General features: G+C 37.8%; 4 protein-coding genes across 5 annotated transcripts; all 4 read right to left on the reverse strand.

Annotated features, from left to right (window-relative positions):
* Positions 1-3,254: 3,254 nt before the first annotated feature.
* On the reverse strand, positions 3,255-8,415 carry LOC127961342 (UDP-glucuronosyltransferase 2B31-like). Of its 2 annotated transcripts, none has more exons than XM_052560420.1 (2): positions 7,659-8,415; positions 3,255-5,542 (listed from the first exon to the last, which is right to left on the reverse strand). In XM_052560420.1, the coding sequence occupies exon 2, from the start codon at positions 5,529-5,531 to the stop codon at positions 3,951-3,953; it is 1,581 nt and encodes a 526-aa protein (XP_052416380.1). In that variant the 5' UTR covers positions 5,532-5,542; positions 7,659-8,415; the 3' UTR covers positions 3,255-3,950. The 2 variants fall into 2 exon arrangements, with proteins under 2 accessions (XP_052416380.1, XP_052416381.1); XM_052560421.1 differs by having other exon boundaries at positions 3,255-6,134.
* A 6,848-nt stretch (positions 8,416-15,263) lies between these two features.
* On the reverse strand, positions 15,264-17,998 carry LOC127961438 (cornifelin-like). Its single transcript, XM_052560521.1, has 3 exons — positions 17,234-17,998; positions 16,980-17,134; positions 15,264-15,732 (listed from the first exon to the last, which is right to left on the reverse strand). The coding sequence occupies exons 1-3, from the start codon at positions 17,328-17,330 to the stop codon at positions 15,535-15,537; spliced, it is 450 nt and encodes a 149-aa protein (XP_052416481.1). The 5' UTR covers positions 17,331-17,998; the 3' UTR covers positions 15,264-15,534.
* A 119-nt stretch (positions 17,999-18,117) lies between these two features.
* On the reverse strand, positions 18,118-20,170 carry LOC127961440 (cornifelin homolog B-like). Its single transcript, XM_052560523.1, has 4 exons — positions 19,618-20,170; positions 19,311-19,440; positions 18,997-19,151; positions 18,118-18,832 (listed from the first exon to the last, which is right to left on the reverse strand). The coding sequence occupies exons 2-4, from the start codon at positions 19,411-19,413 to the stop codon at positions 18,710-18,712; spliced, it is 381 nt and encodes a 126-aa protein (XP_052416483.1). The 5' UTR covers positions 19,414-19,440; positions 19,618-20,170; the 3' UTR covers positions 18,118-18,709.
* A 457-nt stretch (positions 20,171-20,627) lies between these two features.
* Positions 20,628-23,541, reverse strand: LOC127961439 (cornifelin homolog B-like). Its single transcript, XM_052560522.1, has 4 exons — positions 22,826-23,541; positions 22,606-22,721; positions 22,319-22,473; positions 20,628-21,867 (listed from the first exon to the last, which is right to left on the reverse strand). The coding sequence occupies exons 2-4, from the start codon at positions 22,706-22,708 to the stop codon at positions 21,745-21,747; spliced, it is 381 nt and encodes a 126-aa protein (XP_052416482.1). The 5' UTR covers positions 22,709-22,721; positions 22,826-23,541; the 3' UTR covers positions 20,628-21,744.
* Between the last annotated feature and the right edge of the window lie 4,168 nt (positions 23,542-27,709).

A 27,709-nucleotide genomic window follows, 5' to 3' on the forward strand; every position in this document is an offset into this window, starting at 1 on the left:
GAAATTCTGTGGAATTCAACCAATCAGATGAGGACTCCTGAAGTGTTTCCAGTAAAGTGTGCCGTATGCATCAGATGTTTAGCCAATGATCCATGTGTTTGACGTCTGAGGCTGAGACTAGCATCGCCCCGACATTGACCTCATTACCCCCTGCCCCCCATAAAAATATAAATACATTTTATTTAGAAGTTAAAAACATGCTCAATGTAGAAGAGGTGCAATGCACAAGTGAACTGCATTTTTAAAGAAATTGTAATTTTCTTTCCTGTCACTTCTTCACCAGCAGGTCTACATTTCAATCTGTTAGCAAAGAAGGTTATTTATCTTAAAATTACTTAAATACCCTAGATTTAATAAACTTATATTTCATACAAATATTCAGACAAAATTTTTTTATCTTCTGCTCACCAAGCCTGCATTTATCTGATACAATGTATAAGAGCAGTAATATTGTGTAATATTTGTACTATTTAAAATAACCGCTTTCGAATGGAATATAATTTTAATGTATTTCTGTGATCAAAGCTGTATTTTCAGCATCATTCCTCCAGTCTTTATATTGTCTGTATCTGTTGTTTAAAGCATAATAATTATATATATAAGGAATAAATTACATGTTAATAAAAGATTTTCACAATATTATTGTTTTGCTGTATTTTGGATTAAATAAATGAAGGCTTAGTGAGCAGAAGAGACTTCTTTAAAAATATTGAAAATCTTTCAGATCAAAACCTTTTGACTAGTATTGTATTAAAAAACTATTTCTAAAGTGTCTAAACTTCATATTTCATGTTTTTTCCCGTGAAATAATATGTTTCTTATTAGTTTTTTTCTTATCAGTTGTGAACATTAGGGTTTTATCTTACATCTAAAGTTGTTTAATTAATGTTTTTTTTTTTTTTTTTTTTTGCATTATTTCAATATAATGTGTGTTTAGTGTTTCTGTGTTTCCCTTCTCAGTTTTTGGAAGAGCTGTTTGTGATGAGCTTTGATTCATCATGTGACTTTCTCATCACCACCTGTTTTTAGTATTAAAATGGTTCAAAACAGATATTAGTACTTTAATATGCCTGGCTTATTAACATTACATCAGTTAGTTAAATACCTTTTTTATTGTGAATTTAAGTTAAGTCTGTAAAACCTAAAATGTTTTTTTTTTTTTTTTTTTTTTCAGTGTATAGCGTATTTCCAGATTGACCTGACCCGCACCTGAAGCCCTGAACTGGTCACACTGATGTTGCTACAGGTCACTCTTTCTTCTGGCCGCTTCCTCTCCTTCATCGAGTCGCGCGCATCGCTTCTGTTCGGAATCGTTTGACGGACGCGCGCATCACGTGAGCTGATTCGTAAAGCGCAGCCCTGACAGTCAAGACTAACGGATTTATGATTTATTATTATCGATTTATCATCGAATGAAAAAATGATCACTTTGGTACATTGAGAAGACATTACCTTTGCCATCATCTAACACACAGAGTGAATCTTTGAAAACAATAAGAATTTAACAACATTTAAAATGTTATGTTTAATGTTTATTATACTATACCATTCACATGTTTGGGGTCGGTAATACTTTTGTATTTTTTTAGAAATTAATACTTTTATTTAGCAAGGACACATTAAAATGATCAGAAGTGATATTAAAGACTTGTACATTGTTACCAAAGTTTTCTCTTTCAATTAAATGTTGTGTATATATAAAATGTTATACATCACAGAATAAAATAAATAAATAAATAAATAAAACAATTATGTTTTCCAAATGGATTAAACAGCTGTTTTTTAACATTCATAACATACATTTTATAAAGAAAACTAGATATAGAAAAGAAATGTTTATTGAGCAGCAAATCAGCATGAATCATGAGACACTGACGACTGTATTTAGCTTTGCCATCACAGGAATAAATTGCTGTATTTTAATCATATACATACAGCAAATAAATGCAATAAAAATTACTTCAAAAACATATTTTGTATTTTTTTTTATGTTGTAATGTTTAAATTCACTTAATTTGTTTTTTATTCAGACATACTAAATGTTAATATCAAACATCAGACAAAAATATAATACTTTTAATCTCCAGTTGTTCTTTGACATATAGATGAATGTTGACTTACTCAGAAGCATGTCTCGTCCACGACATTTGAATCTTCTAAATGTTCATTATACATGTTCAATCTAACCACTCCTCCCAGCAACCTCAGACAATGGTTAAGCAACCTGAGTAGATGTCACACGATACCGTTTTACTATGAAATAAATGTCTGTCATGAGACTCCACAGCAATTACCAGACAAAACACCGGTTGTTCCAGAACCTATGCTTATATTCCTTAAAAAGGTAATGGTAAATGGACTGCAATTATATAGCGCTTTCAACAGACCCCATGGCCATCCAAAGCGCTTTACAAGTTGCCAGACTGCGGTGTCAGCAGAGGCGCCATCCAGCTCGTCAGGAGCAGCTGGGGTTAGGTGTCTTGCTCAAGGACACTTCGACACTTAGTCAGGTGGAGCCAGGGATTGAATGACCAACCTTCAGGTTTAAAGATAACCTACATGAACCACTGAGCCACTGCCGCCCCTGATAAACATTCTCCCCTCGTGTAGGTCTGGAGAGTGTCTTCTGCATGTCCAGCTCCACCACATGTGCATGAACCTTTGTATGCATTAGAGCAGAAAGTTCTGCCGTGTGTCCGACCAGGGGCTTTTTGATCATTTTCTCCAGCACGAGGTCACTTCTACTGTTTTTGAGCAGCAACATCCTGAAGCCTTTCTCCTTCAGAACAAAAACACCCTCCTGCCTGCTGGCTATTATGTGAGGCTAAGATATGAGAGAGTCCAGGCTGTTCTTACAGATGGAAGGACCACTGAGAGACAAGCTGTAACACCCTTATAGTTGTTTCCATGTCCCCTGTGAACACCCCTCTACCCCGCGCTTACCGGCCTGCACTGAAATTTTGAATGGTGTATCTAATCAATGTAAAAGCAAAGTCCCCGAACAGTAGAAGTTTTAAATGCCAGTAATCCTAGGGAAATTTTGGTTTGTGATGCATACCTTGCATGCATAAATTAAATGATTTATTTTTAAGCATGCATGTTTGTTAAGAGCATTAAGAATGCTGCTGATTCCAACAGTAGAGGCTTTTTTTCTGCAGATGTGAACGTGTGGTAAGAGAATAAAAGCAGGAAAGAATTCATGACCTGAGATAAGAAATACCAGGAGGTGGATTAGGACTGAAACAAGCAAAGAAGTTGCCGCTTGAACCTTTATTGATGATTTAAAACGCATTCACAGTAGGAGAGGGTACAATATCAAGGCTGACATGAAAAAAAAAAACATGTTGTTGGCTTCTATAAAGAAACTAGATTACGTTGATTAATGAACATAGAAAGTGTTGAGGATTTGGCGAATACACCACAAAAAGATCAGCATACAGTTCTAAGAATTTAATGCACAAAAAAGTACAAAGATTGCTATACTTCATTATTGAACATGAGTTTGATAAGTCGTAACCATAAAATTAGAAACATACTTGTTTGATATCACATCTGGTACTGAGAATCCTAAAGTATTGTTTGACAATATTCTGGCATTGCATTTACAAATTTGCATTTACATTTTCCCCCATTCCATAGTCATATTAATAAAACAAACTCAGGTTCACCAAAAGAGAGCTTTTCCATTCACATATTATTACATTCACGCATTTGATAGACTTATATCCAAAGCAAATCACATTGCATACACATTTAATCAGTTCAAGCTTTCCCTGGAAATAAAACCAATGACCTTGGTGTTGCTAGCACCATGCTACAGGAATGACTTAAGCAGTACATCTTTTGTAACATAATTAGATATGAAAAATAAGAATAATATTAGTCTGCTGCATTTAATTCAGTGTTTCATCAGCTCTTCAAAAATAACATATCAAATGTTCAAGCTCGATTCATTCCACCTTCCTCTTTTTGATTGACTTCCTGCAACACAAAAGCTTGCAGACATATACTGAGGCCAAAAGAGCAATCACAATGAATGTCAGTAGAAAAGCCAACACATCTAAGCTATGATAAGAGTACCAAGGCAAGTTATTCCCCTCTGGACGAAGGTGAGCTGCTCCTTTGTGTCTGATAACATACTCGATCCAAAAAGTGGCGCTTTCAAGAGGAGTCAAGGGTTGATCGCGGTGTAGCTCTGATAGTTTGCGCACGCTGCTTCGGTACAGCGGGTTCTCGAGGACATCTTTGAGGGCTTCAAGGAATTCTTGCGATGTAAGTGTTGCGACCTGAAGAACTCGAGCCGCACCTCGAACCTGCAGTCGCAGAACATTGTCAAACTGGTCGAAGAGGAGCGGCAAAGCTAAGACGGGAACTCCATGGTAAATAGCTTCGTACATACCATTGGTGCCCCCATGAGTGACAAACGCACGAGTCTTTGGATGGCCTAGCAGATCATTCTGAGGAAACCACTCTTGAAGTAAAGTGTTGTTTCCCAGAGTTGAGGGTCGTTCCCCGTGGTAGCGCCACAAGACTTTCTGAGGGATCTCAGCAAAAGCTGTAGCAATGGCCTCTGTGATCGCTGTAGGAAGAGCGCTGACTACTGTTCCCAAGGACATGATGACAACGCCATGCTCCCCGGAGCTCTGCATAAACTCTTCCAGCTCCGCAGGAAGTGCTTGAGGCGGCTGACATTGAAAGCCCCCAATGTAGACCACGTTAGGCATGGAGGGCCGTGGAAACTCGAAAACAAAGTCCATTCTCATCAACCAAATGTCAGCAGATTGCTGCATTGACAACAGATCAGCGCCGGGAGGGAAATGGCGCTCAAGCAGTTCACTGTAAATTGGCACGATGATGCATCGCTCCTTGAAAACGCTAATCAGATACCATAGAACATTTTCCGTCCGCTGTAGGAAGTTCATTTGGTAGTGGAGCAATGAATTGTACAATGGGACATAGGACGGAGGAGAGGGTGCAATTTGCATGTGAGCATCCCCTGCATTTAGCCAACGTACATTGTAAACCATGGGGAGTTGGAGGAATTTGGCTAAGAGGACACCGGCTGGGAATGCAGGATCTGTTAACACCAGATCAAACTTAGCTTCTCGCAAGCGTTTGACAAGTCCTGCATCGTCCAAAACGGCAGAAATCATTTGAAGCGCTCCATTGTGAAACACCTTCAGCACATTGGCGATATCTTTCTGCTGTCCCAAGAAACGGAAGAAAGGCGACATCCTCTGCAGCTCCAGTGACCTCTCTATCAACGTCATGAAGTAGTCAGAGCCCACATCTTCGGTCTCCATTGGGTCGACTGTGATGGTGCTGTAAAGGGAAGTATTTTCTTGGATATACCAACTTTTAGAGGAACGCACCACGGTAAGGCTATGACTGTGGCTGTGGAGGTTTCTCAAAATGACTTTCATGTTCACCCAGTGGCTACAATCCTCGGGCCACACCAGGATATTCCCACCATGACAGCAGCAAATCACAAAGAGAAGACCAGTGAGTGAAGATAGCTGTTTGGACATCATCTTTCAGAAAGCTGAAAAAACAAAACAGGAAAAGAGAGCACAAGATGTTTATAAATATTACATCAGGGCATTTTATTCCAAAATAAACACATAGACATTTCGGTAACACTTCAGTATAGGGTCCAATTCACACTAATAACTAGTTGCTTATTAGCATGTCTATTATTAACATATTAGCTGTTTATTAGTGCTTATAAAGCATATAATGCATGACATCCATAATCCTACCCAATACCCTAAACTTAACAACTACCTTATAAACTATTAATAAGCAGCAAATAAGGAGTTAATTCAGGCAAAAGTCATAGTTAATGGTTAGTTAATAGTAAGAATTGGACCTTAAAATAAAGTGTGACCGACATTTCACATATACACAAGACATGGTTATAATAGCACATAATTGTATTAATTTTTTTGGTATTTTATTAAATCCTAATAATATTCGAATTTGTTTTACATTAAAAATACATTATATATAAAATAAACAAATAAATAAAACAGTATGAATCGACATACATCAACTACATAAATAGTAAGAGCTTACCATACAACCAATACAATGAAAATATCTTAATGTTGACCAATGAGCATTTCTGACAGCACCTTAGAAAAAAAAAGTTAATTTCAAATCAGAATGAATGCACTTTTGTTTTTGATTCGTTCCGCATCTATCCCTCCTGGAATAACCTGTTTGTGTTTGTAGATAATAATCCATTTGTGAGGTGGAACGAATGATACTGGACACTCTGTACCGTGTGTCAATCTCCAGATCTTGCTCTGGAGTACTTCAGTGTTCAGAACAAGATATCTGTCTCATCATTGATGGCCAAGCCCTTACTGTTAGGAACTTGTCCCTATCTCTTTCTTTCCTAAATCCCACCTCCCCTCCAGCTCCTCCGACTGGGTTACTCTCTTCATCTGTCTGTCCTGTCACTGTGGATCTGGAGCGCAAACATCCTCGTTCAGCAGAACAGATGGCCTTAAACACCCTATTAATCCTTTACCAAAAAAAAAAAAAAAAAAAAAAACGCCTTCAAGAGGCTTTTCAACAAGTTACATCATGCCTTGTGCCAGTAGAGGAATTAACATTTGAAACATTATGATAACACATGAAATCATCAGACTTCACATGTCACAGTTTTAGTCTGGATGTCCTGTACAGAGCACATTCAGTGCTTTCCAGAGAACCCAAATAACCGGATGTTTCACCTTGAACACTCCCTCTCCTTGGTTTTTAAAAATAGCTGACATTAATTTAGTGATAATTTTGTACATCCTTTTAGATATAGGATCAAATTTGGTAATTATAATTAAAAAATCTGATTAATTTAAAAATTGTTTGTCATAAATCAACATCTCAGGAAAATGTTACATTGGGCTTTAAATCAAAATATGCCTGTTATGAAAAAAATATAATTCATACATGTCCACTGTAGAGGACAAGAGGATTAAAAGCATGTTCATTATGCATTTTGAAGACAAAATAATTGGATAGGGAAACAATATTCTTATGAAATATTAGACATTACTATGAAAATCTGGCCAATCTGTATCAATATTCTTATGAAATATTAGATATTATTATGAAAATCTGGTTAATTTACACTTATTACAATTATTAAACTTCTTTTTCCAACATGCTGTCCCAACAGCACTTTATTATGCAAATTAGAAACAGTGCATAGATAATATTGTGCTTATTGGGAAAAGTAGTTTATTGGATTTTTAAACACATATTGCATAAATCAAAAAGGTATATCAAATTATTTTGTTTAATTGTAATTATATTTTATTACATACTTACATACATATTTTAGAACCATCCTTAAACAAAGTTTGGTATAGAAAAAATCCTCAAAACTAAAAATCTATTGATTTAGAAAAAAAAAAAAAACATTGTTTTTGCTTTTTCATGTCTATTCTTGTCATTACTTATTTTTAGAAAACGGAGTCGTGGAGGACATAGCGCAACATATGATTTTTTTTGTGCCATTTTCTTATGCTCTAAACAAAGTAATGACATGATAAAAATACTAAATTTACAAAGCTGTATATTTCTGGTTCTCAGGAGGTTAAGGCATTAGCAGTATATGAACTAAAACATATGTGGGTAAAGCTTTACTTTACCTTTTGTACGACTCCGCCAATTCTGTCGATGCTCCGGCTGTCTGGTGCAAACACTGCCAAAACAAGTTTTGGATTTCCCAAATTTATACTGATGCACTCAACACAGATATGATCATGTCCAGCCACACTGTATAAGACACGCTAAAACAGGCAAACCACCTGCCTTTGCCAAACCTGCTTCATCTACTTTGTAATCCGAGATCTAAAGTGGCCTGTGGTCAAAGATTTGGATCAGCTTTCAATCCGAGAGAAGAAGAGGAAACTTCTTCATTGATCCTGTGACGGTGGGGCGAAGGAAGGACTGGAAACAATAGCGAGTTAGACGATTTAATGAAAATAAATAAACAAACAGGAAAAAGACAATGATGCTGGGAAGACAACAATCCAAGATGGTGGTGAGGAGGTGAGGAATCCGGATGATGACGGTGAGAAGGCAGCAGGAGAGTATGACACAGGAACTGTGGGGAATAGAGCCGAAGGTAAGTGTTGGTAGCTGATTGGAAGTGCGTAGAGTGGATGAGGTTCCGGGAAAACACGGACATCCAAACGCAGACAACACTGAAGCCAAACAAACAGGGTAAGAGACATTAAACAACGATCTCACAAACACAAGACGTGAGACAAGCCAATATATAGGGAATGAGTAATGGGTGACACCTGCTGCTGATGACAATTAACGGAGACGCTCACAAACTAATCAGTGCAGACGCGAAACACACAGACTTCACCACAAAGTGCAAACACCCAGAGAACACGGCAACCCCCCCCCCCCCCAAAAAGCTCCTCTTGGAGTTCCCAGAAGGGCATACCTGCTGATTGTAGTCATCAATAAGGGAGTGATCCAATATGTCCCTAGCAGGTACCCAACTCCTCTCCTCCGGACCGTAACCTTCCCAGTCCACCAGGTACTGGAATCCTTGTCCCCTCCGTCTTGAGTCCAGAATATGATTAACCGAAGGTTCCCCATCTACGAGACACGGCGGCGGGGGAACCGAAGTAGGCGGATTAATATGTGCATAAAACACGGGTTTAATTTTGGACACAAAGGCATTTCACATATACACAAGACATGGTTATAATAGCACATATCTGTATTAATTTTTTTGGTATTTTATCAAATCCTAATAATATTCTAATTTGTTTTACATTAAAAATACATTATATATAAAATAAATGAATAAATAAAACAGTATGAATCGACATACATCATCTACATAAACAGTAAGAGCTTACCATACAACCAATACAATGCAAATATCTTAATGTTGACCAATAAGCATTTCTGACAGCACCCTAGGAAAAAAAAAGTTAATTTCAAATCAGAATCAATGCATTTCGGTTTTGATTTGTTCCGCATCTATCCCTCCTGGAATAACCTGTTCGTGTTTGTAGATAATAATCCATTTGTGAGGTGGAACGAATGATACTGGACACTCTGTACCGTGTGTCAATCTCCAGATCTTGCTATGGAGTACTTCAGTGTTCAGAACAAGATATCTGTCTCATCATTGATGGCCAAGCCCTTACTGTTAGGAACTTGTCCCTATTTCTTAATTTCCTAAATCCCACCTCCCCTCCAGCTCCTCCGACTGGGTTACTCTCTATCTGTCTGTCCTATCACTGTGGATCTGGAGCGCAAACATCCTCGTTCAGCAAAACAGATGGCCTCAAACACCCTATTAATCCTTTACCAAAACGCCTTGTGTATCCTCCTATACGCTGGAGGTAGTTTGAGGCGGACTGTCACCGGACTAATGATCTTGGTGATAGTAGTAAACGGGCCAATAAATTTGGGAGCTATTTTATTAGAGACGGAACGCAGAGGAATGTTACTAGTAGAAAGCCACACCTTTTGACCAACGACGTAAACGGGAGGCTTTGACCGGTGGCATTCAGTCTTGGCCTTAGTGCGCTCACTTACCCGGAGCAGAGTCTCGCGGGCTCTGGTCCAGGTGCGGTATCACCTCTGGACAAACGCGTGAGCGGATTCCAAACTGGGAAAAACTGGTGGCTGGTAACCTAAACTGCACTGAAACAGGGAAAGGCCCGTAGCTGACACTGGCAACGAATTGTGGGCATACTCCACCATAGAGAGTTGTTGACTCCAGGAAGAAGGATTCTTGGAGACCAAACATCGCAACGTCCTCTCTAAATCTTGGTTGGCTCACTCAGACTGTCTGTTACTTTGGGGATGATAACCGGAAGAAAAGCTAACTGACGCTCCTAGCACTTTACAAAACTCTTTCCAAAATTTGGATATGAATTGAGATCCCCTGTCAGAAACCACGTCTACCGGGAGGCCATGAAGCCAAAAGACATGATGTAGGACAGTGACCGCTGTCTCCTTGGCTGTAGGTAATTTGGGCAAGGGAATGAAATGTGCCGCCTTCGAGAACCGGTCCACTACGGTCAAAACGACCGTCATGCCATTAGAGGGCGGGAGGGAGGTAACAAAATCTAGTGCGATGTGGGACCAGGGTCTCGAAGGGACAGAAAGCGGTTGAAGAAGCCCATCAGGAGGCCGGTTAGATGACTTACCACTGGCGCAAACTGAGCAAGCCAAAACAAAATCGCAGACATCACGAGCCATATGTGGCCACCAAAATCATTGTTAAACCAACCCATTAGTTCTACTTATCCCTGGGTGACAAGCTACATTAGAACAATGACCCCACTGGACAACCTCGGACCTTAACTCCTCCGGCACAAATAAATGGTTCGGTGGACAACCAGACGGAGGCATTACCCCTTGTACGGCCATCTTGACCTTCGACTTGACCTCCCATACGAGTGCTGAGACCACTAACTTCTCAGGTAAAATACACTTGGGAGTCACCGGGCGGGCGGAAGGATCAAAAAGACATGAAATAAGAATCGGGCTTGACATTCTTGGAACCTGGGCGGTTCGATAAAGTAAACTTAAAGCGACCAAAAAAAAGTGCCCACCGAGCCTGCCTGGAATTGAGTCTTTTGGCAGTTCTAATGTACTATAAATTCTTATGATCGGTCCAAACAATAAAAGGTACCCCTGAACCTTCCAGCCAGTGACGCCACTCCTCTAACGCTAATTTGATGGCCAACAACTCTCTATTGCCAATGTCCTAATTACGTTCAGCAAGAGATAATCGATGAGAGAAAAACGCGCAACGTGCAACGTTGAGACAACACTGCTCCTACCCCCACCTCTGACGCGTCAACCTCCACCACGAACTGCCGTGTGGGATCAGGGGCCACAAGGATGAGAGCCGAAATGAAGCGGCCTCAGCTGCGTCCGACAACCTGAACGGAGTACTGGGAGAGGTCAAGGCTGTCAGAGGTGAGGCTAGTTGGCTGAAATTGCGAATTAAACAGCGATAGAAATTGGCAAACCCCAGAAACCACTGTAGGGCCTTACGGGAATCTGGAGATGGCCAATCTATCACAGCCTTAACCTTGTCAGGGTCCATACATATTCCCTCGGACGAGACGATATACCCTAGGAAGGGAACAGACTGTGCATGGAATACACATTTCTTAGCCTTGACAAAAAGCCCATTCTCAAGTAACCTCTGGAGCACTCGTCTGACGTGTTGAACGTGTTCCTGGAGAGATGAAGAAAAAATCAGTATGTCATCCAGGTAAACATATATAAACTGATCTACCATATCTCTCAACACGTCATTAACGAGTGCTTGGAAAACCCCGGGCGAGTTGGAGAGCCCGAACGGCATCACCAAGTATTCAAAGTGCCCTCTAGGGGTATTAAAGGCGGTTTTCCATTCATCCCCCTTTCTGATGCGAACCAAATGATAAGCATTGCGTAAATCCAATTTTGCGAATACAGATGCTCCCTGCAACCTCTCGAAAGCTGAAGACATGAGTGGTAAAGGATAGGTGTTCTTTATCGCGATGTTGTTCAGCTCTCGGTAATCAATGCAAGGTCACAGAGAACCATCCTTCTTACCCACAAAAAACAATTCCGCCCCCGCTGGAGAAGAGGAAGGACGGATGAACCCAGACGCTAAGGAATCAGAAATGTATTTCTCCATGGCCTCCCTCTCAGGAATAGAAAGAGAGTATAACTTTCCCTTTGGGCGGAGACTTACCTGACACTTAATCTATGGCACAGTCGTGGGGACAATGCGGAGGACGAGAAGCAGCATGGAACTTACTGAACTCTTCCTTCATGTCCAGATACTCTACAGGCACGTTTGGCAAAACCATGTTCTCTTTCTGAAAGACAGAAACAGGGATAAGCAGAAACCAGACAAGACTCATGACGACTTTCACTCCACAATGTGACTGTGTTGGAACCCCATTCCACTCGTGGATTATGTTTAGTTAACCAAGGGTGACCTAACACAATGGGAGCAACAGGGGAGTCCATGAGAAAAAAGGATATGGTTTTGCGATGATTTCCAGAAGTGAGTAGTGTGATGGGTTCTGTGTGGTGTGTGACGTGAGGCAGTTCCTGGCCGTTGAGTGCGGTGACATGGATGGGGAGAGACACAGGTAGGACAGGAATGTTCAGGTGATGTGCAAGGGAAGAATCAATGAAATTACCTTCGGCTCCGGAGTCCAGAAGGGCGTGACATTCATGAGAGTGATTCTTCCACCGCAGTTTCACCGGAAGGAGGGTCGATGATGTTGTTGAGGAATTCCTAGTGGAGATCTCACCAGATAGTAGCCTCAAGTTTACTACCGGGCTGGCTCTTTTACCGGGCATGAGTAGATGTTGTGTTCTGAGCCTCCACAGTATAAACATAGTCCTTGGGATCTCCGCCGTTCCCTCTCTCTCCGGGACAGCCGAGCTCTACCCACCTGCATGGGCTCATGGTCGTCGACGGGACCGACTGCGTTCTCTCGACCGCGTACTTTTGACTCGAGCGCCCCCTAGCTGGAGAGATGGTATGATGCGTTGGACTAGGCTGACGACCCAGGCGGTTAATCTGTGCATTAACTCGTAAGGCCAAGTCGATTAATCCGTTAAGTGTGGGGGGCAGCTCGAGGAGGTAGATCTCCTTTTGAACACGGTCGGATAACCCATGCAGGAATCGATCCCACTGCGCGGCATCGTTCCACTGGCACGCGGCCGCCAGGGTAGGGAATTCGATGGAGTAATCTGTGACAGATGACGTGCCTTGACAAAGTTCTGAGAGCTGGTGAGCAGCCTCCCAGCCGGCCGCGGCTCAATCGAATACCCTACTCATCTCCTCCGAGAGGGTGTGGAACGAGGCACAACGCAGATGTTGATTTTCCCACACCGCCCTCCCCCATAGGGCGAAATGCATAGAACATTTATTCAAGAAAGTTCTGCAAAAGGCTGGCTCACCGGAGTAGCTTTCAGGCACCGGAAGTTGCGGTTCTGGCCGGAAGTGATCCTGGGGGGTCTTCCGGGGGACGGGTGGCGCAGGCGGGGCGATGGGCGTAGTAGTAGAGGTGAGCTGATGGATCTGCTGGGTGAGCTCGGACACCTGTGCCACCAGCGCTTGGACAGCGCGTCCGTTGTTCGAGATGCTCTCCTACTGCTGATCCATTCCTTTCACACTGTGGTGCATAAAGTCCGTGAGGGTGTTGGTGCTCGCTGCTTCCATATTGGTTGAGATCATTCTGTGACGGTGGGGTGAAGGAAGGACTGGAAACTATAGCGAGGTAGACGATTTAATGAAAATAATTAAACAAACAGGAAAAAGACAATGATGCTGGGAAGACAACAATCCAAGATGGTGGTGAGGTGGTGAGGAATCCGGATGATGACAGTGAGAAGGCAGCAGGAGAGTATGGCACAGGAACTGTGGGGAATAGAGCCGAAGGTAAGTGTTGGTAGCTGATTGGAAGTGCGTAGAGTGGATGAGGTTCCGGGAAAACACGGACATCCAAACGCAGGCAACACTGAAGCCAACAAGTGACATTAAACAACGATCTCACAAACACAAGACGTGAGACAAGCCAATATATAGAGCATAAGTAATGGGTGACAGCTGCTGCTGATGACAATTAACGGAGACGCCCACAAACTAATCAGTGCAGACGCGAAACACACAGACTTCACCACAAAGTGCAAACACCCAGAGATCACGGTTTACCAAGATCCTAAGTTGCTCCTTTTTGAAGTTTTAGGTTCTGCACTGAATCATGCGGCAAAATTTGGGCACGTAAGTAAAGGAGGGTCAAAGGAGGGCTATCTCTGCTCAAACAAGGCTTTGTTTGCCAGAATACAGTTTGGATGGGTTACTCTTAGAGTGAAATGCATGTATTCATTCATATACAGACATTCTTAAGGTTGCTTTTCTGTTCACAGTTTGTACTTCAGGTTCATTTCATGCATTAATTACCTTAAATTTATTTTATTTCAAATGGTCACTATGATTTACACCATTACAATTATAATAACACGACTTATATAAATACAGAGATTATGATTGCAACCAACACCACCATCATTAAAAAAAAGCATTTTAGAATAATACATTAGAATGCAGAAATGTTCATGTGATTTTTATTAAATATTTGGCAGCAATACATTCTTGCAGTACTGATTTGGAAATCTGGATGACTGACTACCAAAAATAAAAAAATCTTCTAATCCTGCATTCTCTCAGTCTCTCTCTCTCTTTCTCTTTTGCAAAGATTCCCTAAAGAAACTTACAGAGAAAAACAGAACTTTCTATAATAACATTTAAAAGAATTGTTACCACATCCAGACTATGGTAGCTCCCAGGAAGTGGACTGAACTATGTAAGGCCAATCAGAATTGTGAACATGCATTCTGCAGAAATGTCAAAGGACTGAACGCTGCAAAATATAATTTCCCAAAATATATTTTGTCATTTTCCAGTAGGAATAAATAAACATCCTTAAAACAAGATAAATCTACCTGCTAAACATACATTGTGTGCATTCTGAGAACTGTTTTTATCTTCTTTATCAAATAGTTTTATCTTGTTTTTAGCATTAACACTCACTCAAATGTATTAATGCTTCAAAATAATAATAATAAATTTTTTTATTTATGCTTAAAACCTGTTTCTTTTGCCAAAGATTTGAAAAAAAAAATTCAAGAAACTGACTCAAGTAATTTACTTTAAATAGCAATAAATGGAAACAAACATCCGCATAAAATATCCAGTCAAAAAATCTTTTTCCAAAGAATTTTGTGCTGTGTATTGCTATTGGGAGTGATTTTATTATTATTATGATATTTCTTTTTAAATAAACACTTCGAACAAAATTGTTTCAATAATCCTTGAAAAAAACAAAAAACAACAAAAAAACAAAACAAAAACAAAGATATTAGCAAAACTCTTTTTGTGTTAAGCTGGCTGACCAGAATAGTTTGTTTTCCTGCAGTAGGTTTCAGTTCAAATATCCAGTGTGATTTCGACACTCAAAGAGGTAAACAGAATTAGGATTTTATTTAATGTTTAAAATTGCTGGGTACAACTTTTATCATGGTTAACCTTCGCATTTTGTCCTCAAACTTATTTTCAGAGCCAAGTGAGCAAGAAGAAATCAACACGTCTTCAACTTAGACACATTAAGAAGTCTTAAATGGTCCAAAAAATAAATAAAATAAAATAAAATTCCAAGCTGCAAAATCATCCAATTAAGATACAATACAAACCACTTGTAGATGACTTATCTTGGAAAGATCTCACGCATTTAGGTTTGTTTGCTGTGGTGAGACTTTTAAAAGAGGAGGCAAGCTGCCAAAAGCATAAAAACTTATTGAATATGTGTGCATATGGTTATATATGTATGTACACAATGATATATGGTCTCCAGAGTCAATGTCCAACTCCAACAGTATATAAAAAAATAAATAAAAAATCACTTCACCCATCAATGGAAAATCTCAACTAACTTCCACAGTGGGTTAATCTGATGAGATCTTCAGTTAACCCACTGTTGTTGTAACCTGTGTTGTTACAACAGGTTTTGGGGCGGAAACCACCACTGAGGGAATTGCTAAGACCGCAGGTTGAGCATTAACCACCATGTGATTTGTGCTTCGTCTTTTTAATTCTCTTGCTATTTGGCACCAGGAGCAAATGTTGCAAAAGGTCACATACATGCAGTCTGATCCCAACCCGCCCTGTAAAGAAGCAAATCATAATTAGTTGCTCAGAAATGTTTAATTAAGTGTACTCTTGTTGATCTGAGAAAAATGTTATTGGATGAGGAAAAGCAAAGCCCAGACACATTTTCCCTTAATTATTATGAGCCCCAAAATTGTCAGGGATGTATAAAATGTGGGCAGTTAATTTTTTACATACATATTTTTAACATTTTACATATAGAGACTTGGTGAAAGAATGAGGGAACTTGTTAAACCAATGCATGGGGATTGCGTAATGATAAAAAAAACATTACAAGAATATATTATTTACAGCCATGTGTGTATGTACCTTCAGTTTGACTGTGTGTTGTTTAACATAATAAGATTTCTATCAACTGAAAGCATAACTTATCCAATGCTGTTTTATTCACGGATGCTCTTCAATCAGCAGTGCCAAAATTAAAAGCAAAATAAATAATTATAATAAAAATAATTATTTTTATTTTAAAACATAATAGCATTATCACACTTTATTATTTTGTTTGTTATTCTTTTTTTTAACTAACTAAATAAAGGGATACTAATATTATCATCAGCAATATTCATTTATTTTTTATAGTTATATTTAGTGTGTTACACATGTGCAGTGCGGTATCTAAACCAAATCTCCAGATGCTCTTATTAGAACCAGGCCAAAAAACTTAGTAAATATTAATAATCCTTAACTTTTTGTTATGGTCTCTCATTGGTCTCTCATTTTTGGACAAATTTTTAACCGTTTTTTTTAGAAACTCCTTTAATGTTGGGTAAATCAACATGGCTTAAACCTCATTGTTTATGCTAAGCATTTGGATATTACCATATAAATATGTCATGTCAAATAAAGTAAAAGAAGTACTTTGCAAAGTTATTCACAATGTGATCCTATAAATGTAGCTGCAGCAGTGATTAAATGTACCTTTAGTAACATAACAGTTGAAGATTTTATAGAACTTTTATTTTTCTGTTGTCTTTCATTTTAGGTTGACTTTAAAATAGACATAACCAAAAATTAAACAAATCCAGTGGGCGTGGCCTAAGGGCCGCTGATGTAAATAATTGAGTAGCTCCTCCCCCTACAGATGTAATCTCCCTCCAAACCTTTGATATAACGTGAGAGCCCAGGAAATTCATAAACATCAGTATATAAAAAGAATACCATGTCCAAAACACAATGGTATTGATAGTATATTTGTTTAAAAACAGTAACAGAACGTTTTGGTACTTTTTTGCACGACACATACCTGTATGCCATATCGATTTCTCACAGAAGCCCGCAGTGCCATAGACACCGGAGGGGTGCAGGCACAATTATCAATCATGGGCAGACAGCAAAACTCCCCAAAATCTGATGCGGTGGAACAAATAAAGCAGAGGGGACACCACATGGCGAAGCAGCCTGGAGAGAAGCAAATACAAATACAGATCAATTATTTAATGTATCACAGCTTGTGACAAACCAAAACATTATAAGCAAGACAAGTCACTTGACACTCACAGACATTGCAGTCATCAAAGCATCCGCAGATTCCAGTGCTCCACTGGTTTGAGCTGACCGCTATCACAGGACTGAACTGAGGCTGATGAAATATCATGTTTGTGGCTCTACAGTCGCTGCAGAAAATAGCTCATACATTTGAATATGCATCAATACATATTTTAGCTGAAATATGATTTTGCATGTCTATGATGAACAAACTTAGAATTAAGAACTGATTAGTTATTGCTAGATCATTAATATGAACTCACCTCGTTCCTCTCACACACTGAACTGTCCTCTGTATTACGGTTTCACAGCTTTATTTGAATACAAGGAACAAAATGTCCTTATTACACATAGTTTGCATATAGGTTCCTCTCAGGATCCGAAAGATAATAATGAAATACAAGGTCATATTGTTATTTTAAAGTAGCTGGAGCTTCATTTTCATTGAAGAAGTACACACGGTTGGACTGACTCCTCAGTTTTCAATAAACTAATTCTGTGGATGTTGCAAAGTAAAGATGAGTCTAGGGCTGTGAATTAATGTTTATTCCATGTTTACATAAACAAACATTCTATATTATCTTCCCATATTTACAAGACAAAAACATTGATGGTTTTATTATTATTATTATTTCTGGTAAAGTAAATATCAGCTTTGATTCCAGCAGTCTCGTATCTGATCTTGGCCCTACATTTCAGACTCATTTCAGTTCATTAGTTAGTATTGCTCAGTCACTCACTACTCACATGCTCGTTTTTTGTGAGATTTTAAGTCCCAGTATCTATTCATATTTTGAAAGAGTGGAAATGGCAGCCTGATGGTTGAATAAGTTTAATTTTGTAACCCCAAAACAAACATGTAACAGTGTTAAACACATTAAATGCAAATGCATATGTTTGTTTTTGATCAGCTTTATTGAGTGTCCCAACATAATTTTGTATGTTCTACATTTAAGCATTTACATGCCTGCAAAAACACACAATAAAACATCTTTCAGTAATATCAAACCTCTAGTGTAAATATCAATGGCTCAATATAACGACATTCTAACTACAGTGAAAATCACATGATGCAGATTCATTTAAATATAAGATGTGGTGAGGTACATTGGAAAGAATGAAGTCTCTAAAAACTAAAGCAGATCAAAACAATCTAGTGACACTAAACACAAGGCAACATTAAAATCCCAAATCGGAGTATTTCTTAGGAGTATCCATTCTTCAGAATTCTTCACCTCCGGGAATAAAGTTGTACGCCATCAATATGCAAAACACATTCCACTACAGTGCCTTGCCCAAGGGCTGATCCCAGGTCAGCGTGTGTGGGAGGAAGATCAAGATCTGTGACTGTGATTACAACCGCGGAACAAGCAAGTCTTTGTTTTTTTGTTTTTTGAACTGAAACAATGTGATCCGATAAGGACAAAGTGTGCTTTAGAGAATGTACTGTGAAAATGATACTGAAGGTGAGGATGAGGCTGGCGGTCTCTAGGTGGGTCTGTTGTTGAACAGAGTGATAGGATGCAGTCTGGCCTTCATCTCTCGTCTGATCTGACACCACGAGCACGGTCCGCAGAAGTAAGAGTACACACAGTCATTACAGATAGAGTCCTGAGTGAGGAAAAGAGGAAATGTTAAACATGATGAACCTGAATACAAGATGCAAGACTTTTATAACCTGCAGTATATTGTTATAATGCAACTGCATTTGAATTACAGTTTCTAATAAGACATGTAAGGCTTGATTGAAAAAAAATGAATAAATGGGTCCTTACCGTGATACCGTACCGCCGGCGTGTGGAAACCCTCATGGAGAGAGTGATGGGGGGAATACACCCGCAGCTGTCCAGGAGAGGGAGGCAGAGACATTCTCCGTGATCTCTGGCTGTGATGCACGCGAAGCAAGGGAAACACCACACAGAGAAACAACCTGCAGAAGAACCACTGATCAATTAGTCTTCCTCAGTAAATAGAACATCAGAATGTTTAGAAAGCAACTGCTACACGATTTTTAGAATTTTGATTTTTGAATTTGAATTTTCGGAATTCTCAAACTTCCACACCAGAATATAGACACACACAAACTCACACTCATTGACGTTGTCGCATTCGCAGATGCTGGTGCTCCACTGGTCTGATGCAGCGGCCACCACCAATGGCTTGGGCTGCTGGACCACCATCTTGGACGCCATGATGGATCTTTTTCAATTTTAAGAACTCTGAAATTCCAAAATAAAACTAGTTTTAAGATTCTAATTCACAATTTTAACCCTTAATTAACAGGTACCCTCAAAATTCATACACTGTGTAAAAAAATTATACAGCCTATATATATATGTATAAAAAAAATATATATATATATATAATAATGCAATTTGTTGCAGATTTTGTCTTACCTGGGAGAGAGAGGCAAGGTGAGCAAGTTTCTGACAGTTGAGAGGAGGATGCTGTCTTTTATTTCGAGGGGGAGGTCGGAGGTCGGGAATGTCTAGACGTAGTTTCACTCTCATACACGTGCACACGTACGCACATAGTAAAGGATGCTTATCAAAGAGCATGATGGTTACCCATCAGACCATGATGAGAAAAATGACAAATATTCCAGATCAATAGATTTTGAACAAATTGACAAGAAGAGCCAAATGTAAAGTGACTGTTAACAGTGCTGAGATCTCTGTAGTGTGTAGAAAGAACCTAAAACATGTACAATGAGGTGAAATGTCACAGTATTAGTACAGATGCAGGGATTTATTTGCTGGAATGAAACTCAGAGTACTCCGAAATCATTGCAGCAACACCAGAATTAATAACCAGAACATAATACAATCACGAGGAACATTTTATGGAATCATTTGATTGTTCTTAAAGTAAGAGATGATGTAAAGAGATATCATTAACTGACAGTACATCATGTCTAGTGTTTACACTTCTTAGTTTTCTGAAATGTACTTCAAGTTAAATATTAGTGAACATTTGGATAAAAATCATCTGCTGAACTGCAAATGACTAATAACGTAAACTAATATTCAGGTGTAGAGTTTTGTGTGAAAAGAAAATAATGAATTCCATTCTGTATGAACTAAAACATATAGTAAACAACTTTTACTTTTAAAAAACTTTTGTATATGTTTAACAAGCCTGTGCCATGTGTGATATTTGAACATACATAAATATAAGGAATATAATTATTAAGGCAAGGCAAGGAAAGTTTATTTATATAGCACATTTCGTACACAATGGTAATTCAAAGTGCTTTACATAAAAGAAAGTAAAATTTAAAAAAAAATTATAACAAAAATAAAACAAGCAATTTTAAAACTTTTAAAATGATTAAAACATTTAAAAACAGTTAGAAAATGATTTTGCATAAAAAAATAAAGTTAAATAAATAAAAAAACAGTGAAAATATATTGCAATCTGTTCGGGCTAAAAACTAAAATAAGTCATAAAACAATTGAATGCTTTTTATTGAACACTTTATGTTGCCTACAGTAAGGTTGCATTTGTTGCCATTAGTTAACTACAAGACTTCATGTGAACTAACAAAGGAAAATACTTCTAAAGCATTTTTAATCTTAGTTTATGGTGATTTATATACCTTATTAAAACCAAAAGTTTTATCTGTTTTATTATTCAATGGACCTGAGTGAAAATGAACAGCTGGATTTTTATTAACCAATGTTAACAAAGATATAAAGTAATAAATACACTAACAAATGGATTACTTATTTTTAGGTAATATTACTCAGTGCAAAACAGTATTACCACTTTCACAGTTTTAAAATTATAGTAATTACATTTTCTTTACTGCTTTTGACAGCTCCCTGAAATCGTAACCAGGAAGCAATTCATTTTAATTATTTTTATGACAGACAATAGAAAAATAAAGAAGATAAAATTAAAGTTAGTATCCTGCAAACAATGTATCAGTAGCATGGAAAATAACATTAAAGAGTGAGGAAGAAACCTGGAGGGGATTCAAGGCTCTAATCAAACGTTTTTGTCACACACAGACTATTTGTTAATTAGATATACTGTTAATTAGATATACTGTAAGATTGGATAATCATTCATTTTATTTTGGGGAACATAATCTATTTTTAGGCAGGTGATTTACGCACACAGTTAATGAAACCAATGAAACATCAGACAAAATGAGTGCAGTTCATCAAAATTTTAATTTCAACACATGTACAATGACATAATATATTAACAAATATTTATAAAAGGCTAAACAAACTAAAAGCAAGAGCTCTGAAACAGAATTAAAAAGGACCTCATGATTCAGAATGATAGTTTCACAGTTACAGATCTACATCAATACATTAAAACATCAGTATGGTTAGTTATCCTAAAGAATCATGTATTTTTAGAGAAGAGTTTTCAGTCTTCATCCCCGAGCATCTGAAATCCACATCAGTCCTTGGGTCAGAGCCGAATTTCAGACTTCTCCAACACGCTCAAAGCTAGCTTATTTCTTTTCAGAGCTGATGATTCATTAAGTGACTGACGATGAAGTTGTTTTATTTCGGTCGGTTGCGGAAGAGTGTGACGGGGTGGTTGCGAGCTATCATCTCACGTCTTATCTGACAGTAGGAGCACGGGCCGCAGCAGAAGGACAGCACACAATCATTACAGATAGAGTCCTGTTAGAGAGAGAGAGACAGAAGAAACCAGTCAGTCACTAAAACTGACATCTGATACAAGCTATGCATCTAGTATCAAAGACCAGCTGATTTAACTTCATGCACACAGTATTTCCTCCTGATTTAAGTGTAACCTTACTGTATATGCCTAAAAAAACCAAACTTCCCACCCCTAAATAAAAATAAGTATTTTGAATTATATATCCATATATAAAATTATTTATTAAAATGTTTTAATATTTTTTGGTAATATTAATAAATGAATTATTATTTCATTTTTACTGTAAAAAATAAAAAATAAATGTAAAAAATAAATAAATATATAAATTATAAAAATATATGTATATGTATAAATATATATATATATATATATATATATATATATATATATATATATATATATATATATATATATATATATATATTTTGCAATGAAGTCAAAAGTGACTACCTCAATTCCATAGGTGCGCCGGACAGACACTCTCATGGCCATAGTGATGGGTGGGAAGAGGCCAAAACTGTCCAGCAGAGGCAGACACAGACACTCTCCGTGATCTCTGGCTGTGATGCAGGCGAAACATGGACAGCACCAGAACGCAAAGCAACCTGCCGAACAAGGAGGGAAAAAATCATTCACCATGTGAAAAAGAGAAGACGTACAGATATAATAGATTCAGATGCATGCAATATTACATGAAGACACGCACACACACACACACACACACACAAAACACTCACAGTCATTGAGGTTGTCACATTCGCACATGCCAGAGGACCATTGGTCAGAACCAGGAGCCAGAACCAGTGGCTTGGGCTGCTGAATAACTATTTTAGTTGCCATGATGACTTGCGCTCTGAAAGAGAACAAACTATTAAGAAACCTGAAACATGCATTTAAAGGTCAACTCTGTATTTGTTACGTGCCTTAATAAAGTTAGTATGCATATGCAGTTCTTACCGTGCAAGAGGAGAGACAGTCGGGTACGACGATGGAGATCAGTACTGAGTCTTTGTGACAATCTGTGAGACTTTATAGAAGCATCAGTGTCCAAACACACGTACACATGTGTGGAGACTAAAGATTAGAATCAAGCCATGTCTCCACAGAGGCAGAGCAGGTTAGTCTGGTGCATGCTTTTCTTTTTATCGATAGATTTTTGGTGATTAACAGTTTTGCTGACGTGAGACATTGTGACTCATCTTAATGAGACTGTGTAGTTTACTGATACTGAGAACTACCTATGAGAAAAGAATGCACCACACCAGGATCCTCTAGAGTCTAGACAAATAGGTTACATGTGAATTGTGTCAAGCATTTCATCACAATAACTGCAACAGTGTTCTGGACATGCTTTTCTCAAATTAATAGCCTTTACACAAAATATCAAACTTAGAGCATGCAGTGCATAATGGGATGTTCATAAAGTACTATTTTTACAGCAATGCATACCTTAAAATAAAACATGCACTACCACTCAAACGTTTGGACACAGCATATTTTTTTATTAATTTAAAATAAATACTTTTTGACTCAGCAAAGATGCATTGATTGAATTGATCAAAAGTGACATTTATAAAGGTTTATATTTCAAATAAACGCAGTTACTTATCCAAGAATTAAAAAAAGAAAAAATGTGTCAAAGTTTCCACAAAACTATAAAGCAGCACATGTTGTTCATTGATAATATTGAGAAATAGCACCACATCTGCATATTGGAATGATTTCATAAGGGTCACATGACACTGAAGAGATACTAAAAATACAACTTTGCCATCACAGGAATAAATCATAAATCAAATAAATGCAGCTTTGGTGAGCATTGGAGACTTTCAAAGACATTATAACATATTTAACCTATCAATAACCCATCATGAAGTACATGCACCTGTAAAGTCATACGGAAAGATCTGTTTATGAAAAACATAGGCTATTAAGGTTTACTACATAAACTTTTATTGCAGTTAATTAAACAGTTACATAAAATGCAGGTAAAGACATGTCACTCAGGGTTGGATCACCTCTGTAGTGAGGCGACAAACACAGAAACGTGATAATAAAGCCATATTGGTGAGGATTTTCATTTACATTACATTAGGTGGAATTCACACTGTAGTTGCATAAAGAATTATTATACCATTACTATGACTGAATCACAAAGTGGCTTCCTAAATTGTAGCATTTTCAATGCATTAAATCTTCCAACATATGATAACTAAAACAATTCTTAGAAAGCAACTCATTCATGGTCTTTACGCATGAGAACCCACAGAGGGTGTGCTGGAGCTGCTGATATGCGTTTCTTAAAGGAATAGTTTACCCAAAAATGACAATTATGTAATCATGTAGGTCTATACGAGTTTTGACATTCCACACAGCAGACAGCATTTAGTGAAAATTACACGCTGGAGGGTGTTAGAAATGTTGCTCCCACAACTTCTTTGTACTTTTTCCATAAATGGTAGCAATGCAGTGAGTTGATTTAATTAGGAATAACACAAAACATTTAAACCATGATTTTGTCATGCAATAAATTCTCTTCAATCTGCTTGTATGTTATGCATGATTTCTGTAAATATAAAATAATAGAATATGCATTATAAACATTCACACATCTGACACACATTCATAATGCTGAAACAAATATTACATACGTTTATGGTGCATTTAATTATACAGGGGTGTCCAAACTCGGTCCTGGAGGGCCGGTGTCCTGCAGAGATAAGCTCCATCCCCAATTAAAAACACCCTTGAACAAACTAATCTAGCTCGCATAGACATATATATATATATAAACTCTGCAGGACACCTGCCCTCCAGGACCGAATTTGGGCAACCAAATAGGATGATAGGATGTCAGACTCCCTCTAGTGGTTAACTATAGCCAGATTCGTGTGTGTGTGTGTGTGTGTGTGTGTGTGCGCGCGCGCGTGCATGCGTGCATTATTTGTTCGTTTGTTTAGATTGGCTGAAGATTTGTTTTTGTCATAATTGACAGTATTCCAAAAAATCAACTGATAAATCCCTGGTTTGCAAGACTAAACCCAGGAGACAAACCGTGATGTTAACTGGACCTACCGCAAACAAACAGCGCATTATTGTTGGAGTTAATGTGAAGCCCTCTCTCTGCACTGGACATCTTGCTATCATGTTTGACCCATCTCTCACTTCTGTTCACACCATCTCTCGTGTTAATGACTGCATTCCTCGTCTCTAACCATGCATGTCTCCACTGCATACTGCTGAAAGATGATGAGACTCCTTACGTGTCTGAGCTGCCCTGTTAATAACTCAGAACAATAACATTAGTGCCGTGTTTCAAGCTCGGAAATCAGAATCCATCACACTGCATGTTTGTCAAGATTACCTTGAATAACATCGGATCAGATGGCTCTTGCAGAACTACTCCATGTGAACTCGAAAACGTATGTAGGCAGTGTTCGTAGCACGCCTACCTGTGCATTTCTGGACACTTTTCATTCAGCACACTGCCAAGTGCGAAAAAGTATCTATACTGGCAGAGTTACTAGAAACTAGTGCTGTCAAACGATTAATCATATATATATATATAAGTACACACACACACACACGCACACACACACATACATATATAATATTTACATGTACTGTATATACATTTATATTCTTATTTTTTATATTGTACATAAATATATAAACAACATTTATCCTCTACTTCTGGATTACTTGTAAACTTGTGCCACCTACTGGTGGAACTAAATAATTACACAACTCATTTTTTATCACTTTAATTTTTTTATTTTTTTATTCGTCTGGCTATTAATCATAATTACACCATTATTTATTACATACATTATCTATCTATCTATCTATCTATCTATCTATCTATCTATCTATCTATCTATCTATCTATCTATCTATCTATCTATCTATCTATCTATCTATCTATCTATCTATCTATCTATCTATATGGTGAAGATGAAAAAGTGTTTAAGCATAAAAAAATGCCCCCCCTCCCCCCCCAAAAAATGTAAGAAGTTTTCTGTTTTATTTCATTGCAATTTTGTTTTCGTTTTTCTGAGAAAAAAATAAATATCAGACATTTTCCTCTGATTAACAGAAGACGATGAGTAAAATATCATTCAGTGTAACAAACATGTCAGGCATATTTACAACAAAAATCAATTTATGACATATTAAAAGACTAATTACTTTCACCCCAAATACTAATGAGTTGTAATTTTACATTTGTAACATTTGCCACTATCCTAGGTTTTGCCCATTTGTCAGTAAGAATTTTTTACTAATTTAAAACACAGTAAAATTTAGTATGCTCCATTATTCATTTAGATATTTTAATATGTACGCGTCAGAATAAACATGTTGTTTGAATTTTTGCATAAATATTGTGTCACACTGAATGACAATGTAACATTATTTCAACCACATTTTGACATTTTATTCTCCAAAAACTTATTTGAAACCTTAAAAGTAGACATATATGTATCTATATATATTACATGGGCATATGTAGTACCAAAAACATGATGAGAGAACATAAGGCTGTTGTCGGGTGGCCGTTGTGTTTATCTAGCTTGACTTGTGACAGGTTCACGGGCGTCCATTTCCCGAGACATCTGACACCACACACAAGGACAACAGCAGAAGGAAATAAAACAGTCCTCCGCGATACTACCCTAGAGATGGACAGAGATTCATTCACAAACATAAGGGAGGAATTTATCAGGCAGAATAGTTGTTTAGATAGATAGTAGTAACAGTGTGGTTTTGTATACCAGACATACAAACTAAGAAATTTTTTAATAGATTTTACTAAACATTCATAGGAGTGCCTTCAGAAAGATGAACATGTGTCCAAACCTCAATGCTGTATCGATGGCGCATGGACACCCTCATCAGACCAAACTGATCGATCAGAGGAAGGCAAAGACACTCGCCATACCTCTTAGCCGTTTTACACGCAAAACAGGGGAAGCAGAAGAATGAGATGAAACCTAGAAATGCAGTCCTTCTGTTAGTGATGCAAAAACATGAATGACAACTGAATGCTGATATTCAGAAGAGACTCACAGTCTTTTTTATTTTTTAAGTCCATGCATTCAAAGGGTCCAGTAGTCCAGGAGTTGGAGGCTTTGGGGCGCTGAGATGTCATCTTACTTTTAAGATGCTTCTTTAAGAGATGCTAACGTAAATAATTAAAACAAACAAATTAATTGCACATTTTTCTGAAATTAATGGTTAATAATCAGTTAAAATTAAATTTTGTAATCATGGCCTAAATATTCTGAACACACCCAATGAATATAATATTTAATACATTGTATTTTTAAATGCAGAAATGAACACGTTATTTCTAACTAAGCTTGGTTGCATTTCCAGACACTGTGGTATTGATATTGTATGGCTATTCTTTACTGGAAATGGGTCAGAAAGACAATGTAAAGCTACTCTTTAATCTGTGCCAGTATAAATAAGTCAACATGCATATCAATGACAAATTCACCAATCCCGAAAACTTACCTGAGCGAGAAGAGAGAGGACAGGCAGACTTGTGTTCAGTGTAAAGGATGAGAATCAGCTGTTAAGATATGCACACACATCTCACTTTAATACTTTCTAAAAGTCACTGATCCGGTTAATTTTTTTTATTTATTTATTTTTATTTTTTTATGAAGATGAAGGGTTCCACAGAACCCTGACTTGACATTCTGGAGAAACTCATGTTTTCAGTTCACGGGAAAATCAAAAGATCAACATTTTAGAACTCATGCCAGTCAGATTAATTAACAAGTGACATATTTGTGGTGTCTTCGACATGCATCGAAAGCCCTGAACAGATTTTTC

The sequence above is a fragment of the Carassius gibelio genome, chromosome B7 (genome assembly GCF_023724105.1).
Source record: "Carassius gibelio isolate Cgi1373 ecotype wild population from Czech Republic chromosome B7, carGib1.2-hapl.c, whole genome shotgun sequence".
Classification (NCBI taxonomy): domain Eukaryota; kingdom Metazoa; phylum Chordata; class Actinopteri; order Cypriniformes; family Cyprinidae; genus Carassius; species Carassius gibelio.